The sequence below is a fragment of the Nannospalax galili genome, unplaced genomic scaffold (genome assembly GCF_000622305.1).
Source record: "Nannospalax galili isolate Female #2095 unplaced genomic scaffold, S.galili_v1.0 scaffold5738, whole genome shotgun sequence".
NCBI lineage: Eukaryota > Metazoa > Chordata > Mammalia > Rodentia > Spalacidae > Nannospalax > Nannospalax galili.
In genome coordinates, this window is record NW_008340216.1 from 1362 (window position 1) to 5041 (window position 3680).

The following is a 3680-nucleotide window of genomic DNA, read 5'->3' on the forward strand; positions in this document are numbered from 1 at the left end:
ATGGAAATTACCAGAGCTTGGGACTGTCATCCTGTAAGATGGCAGCTAGAAGCTGTCTCAGCTTGATTCTGTGATGGAGCAGAATCAGAACCATAAAAAGCAGAGAATTCCAAAGAAAGGAAGAGCTTCAGAAATCCACAGTTTTTACTAGCATGTCTGAGAAGTGCTGGGAAAATGACGCCTAACACCTAGAAGAAGGGAGCAGAGCCAAACCCTTGCAGTTGCATGAATCCCGAGTAGGGAGATGGGATGCAGAAGCCTCTTTTGAATGTAATTCAGGCAACTCTGGAAAAAAGGACATGTGAAGTATTATCCTAGTCTTATTCATGTGGTAGATGGGTCATCAGTGGAGAAATATCCTATTGCATCACTGCAGATAACTTGGGGGCAGTTTCTGGGCACCATCCTCAGAAAGGCCATGGAAAGGGCTAAAAAAATCAGGGCACCAGTGAGACGGCAAAGTTACAGCTCTTGCCACCAAGGTTATTAGTGTGTTTGACCACCTGGAACCCACATGATGGAAGGAAAGAATCGAAACCCTCAGCTGTCCTGGCACTCATGTGTGTTAACACATATACATAAACACACATACACAATAAATCAATAAATGATTGCCTAAAAACCAACAAACCACTCTTTTGGAGGCCTAAGAATAGAAAAAAAAATTAGTCAAGGAGCCCAAATTTGATCTGTCCTGGTCCTATGTGGGAAGGAAGTGTGGGAGCAGCTGGGCCAAGGTTGGGAAGCTAATAGTGAAGGCATCATGAGGTTCTTCCAAGGCAATGAAGTGCAATTGGAAAGAGAGCCAGAGTTTTAGTGTTCGGGAACAGATATACTCTTTGGAGAATAACTTTGGAGTTTGATAGCCTGAACCTGAGGTCAGCAGATGAAACAGCCTCTGACACCACCTGACTGCCATTCCCTGCCCTCGCCCCCGAGAGCTCTGGATGAAGGAGAGCTGTCTACTTACACACACCTCTGTTCCCAACAGGATGATGAACACCTAGGAGGCCATGGAAGTACAGAGACATGTTCTCTGCCTCTAAATTTCCAAACTATGATTGCTTCACAAACTAGCAACACATTTCAAACACCCTCTGTTGCTCAGCCTTCCAGCTGGTTCAATCTGGGAAGTTGGGGTCCTGGATATAAGGAAATTGCACAGTCCACAAAGTGCAAACTAAGTGTGGGCGACACAGGCCCCTGGTACGGAAATAAGAGAAGCTGCAAATGGAGACAGTGCTGGAGGAACTGGAGATTTGTACCTAATGCAAACTGAACACTAGCATAAGCCACAGGACGAGGAGTCCACATGCTCACCTGTCCTGCCCTCCCTGTGCCCAGAACCGACATAGCCAATTTCAAGAATCCAGGAAGGAGCTGCTCCAACCCTTCCTTACTGACGTTCTGTTCACTTTCATTCTTACCTCTGTTGCAGTGTTTTACTTTCTCAGAGTTCAAATAAAATGCCATCATTTGAATCTTGTTCTTCTTTGTGTATTTTCCTTTTTGTACCTTTTTCATTATTGGAAAAGATCTTAATTTTTATTCCTCTTCATATCTTTTCTAATCATCTGCTCTTTCCTCTGACCATCAAAGCACCACTTAGAAACAGCAGACTAGGCCCGGAGAGGCAGCTTAGTGGGCAATGCTGTTGACGCAGAAGCTTCAGGACTCAAGTTTGGACCCCCAGAGCTCATGTGACCAAGCAGGCATTTTAGCTGCCTATAAAGATAGCACTCTGGAGGCAAGCACAGACTGTCCCAGGGTACACGGGACCTCAGCAGGTCTAGACTGAATTGAGAGAACCTTCCTCAGTAAACAAAGGGGAGAGAAACTGAGGAAGACACCGAATGTCACTTTGGACACACATACACACACCTAACCTTTTATTCTAGTGTGCGGCCCTGTAAGCACGCACACACATACACACATATGTCCGTACAGATATGTGCACCCACACATATGAAAATGCATACACACATACACACATCTAACCTTTTACTTGAGTGTGCAAAGAGCACACACACACATACACACACACACGTGCGTCCATACAGCGTGTGCACCCACACATATGAACATGCGTACACTCATGCACCATTACCACACCCACATACAAATGAAAAACCACAAGTATGTAAAATTTCTTGTTCATTGCATTCCAATGGCTTGAAGCAAATCCTAACAAGGTCTATTACATTTTTATGCATAGACACAGCACTGAAAATTGACGGGGTATTTCGTACATTGTCCAAAATGTTACAAAGAGCTCACATTCCCACTCTGAAGCATAATTTCTCCACTTCTGAAGAGAACATGAACTTCTGAATTTAGGCAGAAACATTTTTCTCAATGTCCTTCCCTTTGTATTTGAATATTGCTATGAAAATGCATTAAGTCCCAGAAGGGAGTGCTCCTAACGGTGATTGAACAAGGTAAATAGCTACCGTGGTAACAACAAATGGAAGACAGTACTAATTCACAGGAAGGCTGTGAGAGGATACAGTAATTAAGCATTGCTACTTGTGGTGGGGAGGTTCTGTCCTTCAGACTGACTGTGAGGAAGACAAACAGCAGTTTCCCCCTCACTGATTCCCTTCTGGGTTCACATCTATTTTGCAGGGTCTCTATGGTGTGCAAGTGTGGCAGAGCCTTTTTTACCATGACTTCCCCACAGGCTAAGGCTTCCACACTGGAGTCCTCTGCCCAGTGTTACAGGCCATACAGACTTTCAGGGCTTCTTCCAAACAAGACAACATTTTAGTCACTTTGCTCCCAGGAACAGTGCTTATGTTCACCTGGCTCTTCACATAGTTACAACCACCAGGGAATTTGCATATCACTCTCATCTCTGCAAGTCAGATATAAAAGATCAGCTGTGTTCTTGTCTCCACTGCCCAGGACTCCTCAGTCAGCTTCTCAGAATGCTGTGCCCTGCTCAGCTCCTGGGGCTGCTTTTGCTCTGGATCCCTGGTAAGGACAAATGGAGATTAGGAAGAAGAAAGAGGTGGGAATGTGCACTCTAGACATCTATGATGCCCATGTTTCCCTGTGAGGTGTACACACCTTATTCTTCAGGATGGGCCTGGGAAGTTTATATCTGTGAGGGTGTGATGACACAGACTCCACTCTCCTTGTCTGTTGCCCCTGGAGAGTCGGCCTCCATCTCCTGCAGGTCTAGCCAGAGCCTCGTAGATAGTGATGGAGACACCTTCTTGAATTGGTACCAACAGAAACCAGGCCAGGCTCCACGGCTCCTGATCTATGAGGTTTCTAAGCGAGAAAATGGGGTCAAACAGAGGTTCAGTGGCAGTGGGTCAGGGACAGATTTCACACTCGAAATCAGCAAAGTCAGGCCTGAGGACTTTGGAGTTTATTACTGTATGCAATATACACATGATCCTCCCACAGTGGTACAGCCCTTAACAAAAACCCTGCTTGGGTTGGCCCATCTGCTGTCGTGTTGGTTGTCGGGGAGCAGCATAACAGATGCTCTGGGACTTTGCATGAGGAAGACTTTAAATGACTCAGTAGAGCATGTGACAGATGTTGCATCTGCTCAAGTGTCTCCTTGAAAGTACTCCAGGTCCTCTCTAAAGTGCTCTGTGCTTGGCATGAGACCAGCACACGACTAAAGAGGGACCAAGTGCCTTGAGGACAATCATGTCCGAAGAAGA

General features: G+C 45.7%; 1 gene segment (V, D, J or C); it reads left to right on the forward strand.

Moving 5' to 3' along the window:
- Positions 1-2927: 2927 nt before the first annotated feature.
- LOC103735963 overlaps positions 2928-3680 on the forward strand; it is a 3421-nt gene continuing 2668 nt past the window's right edge. Inside the window, 2 exon segments of the V gene segment in view lie at positions 2928-2976; positions 3082-3416. Coding sequence covers positions 2928-2976; positions 3082-3416 — 384 coding nt within the window.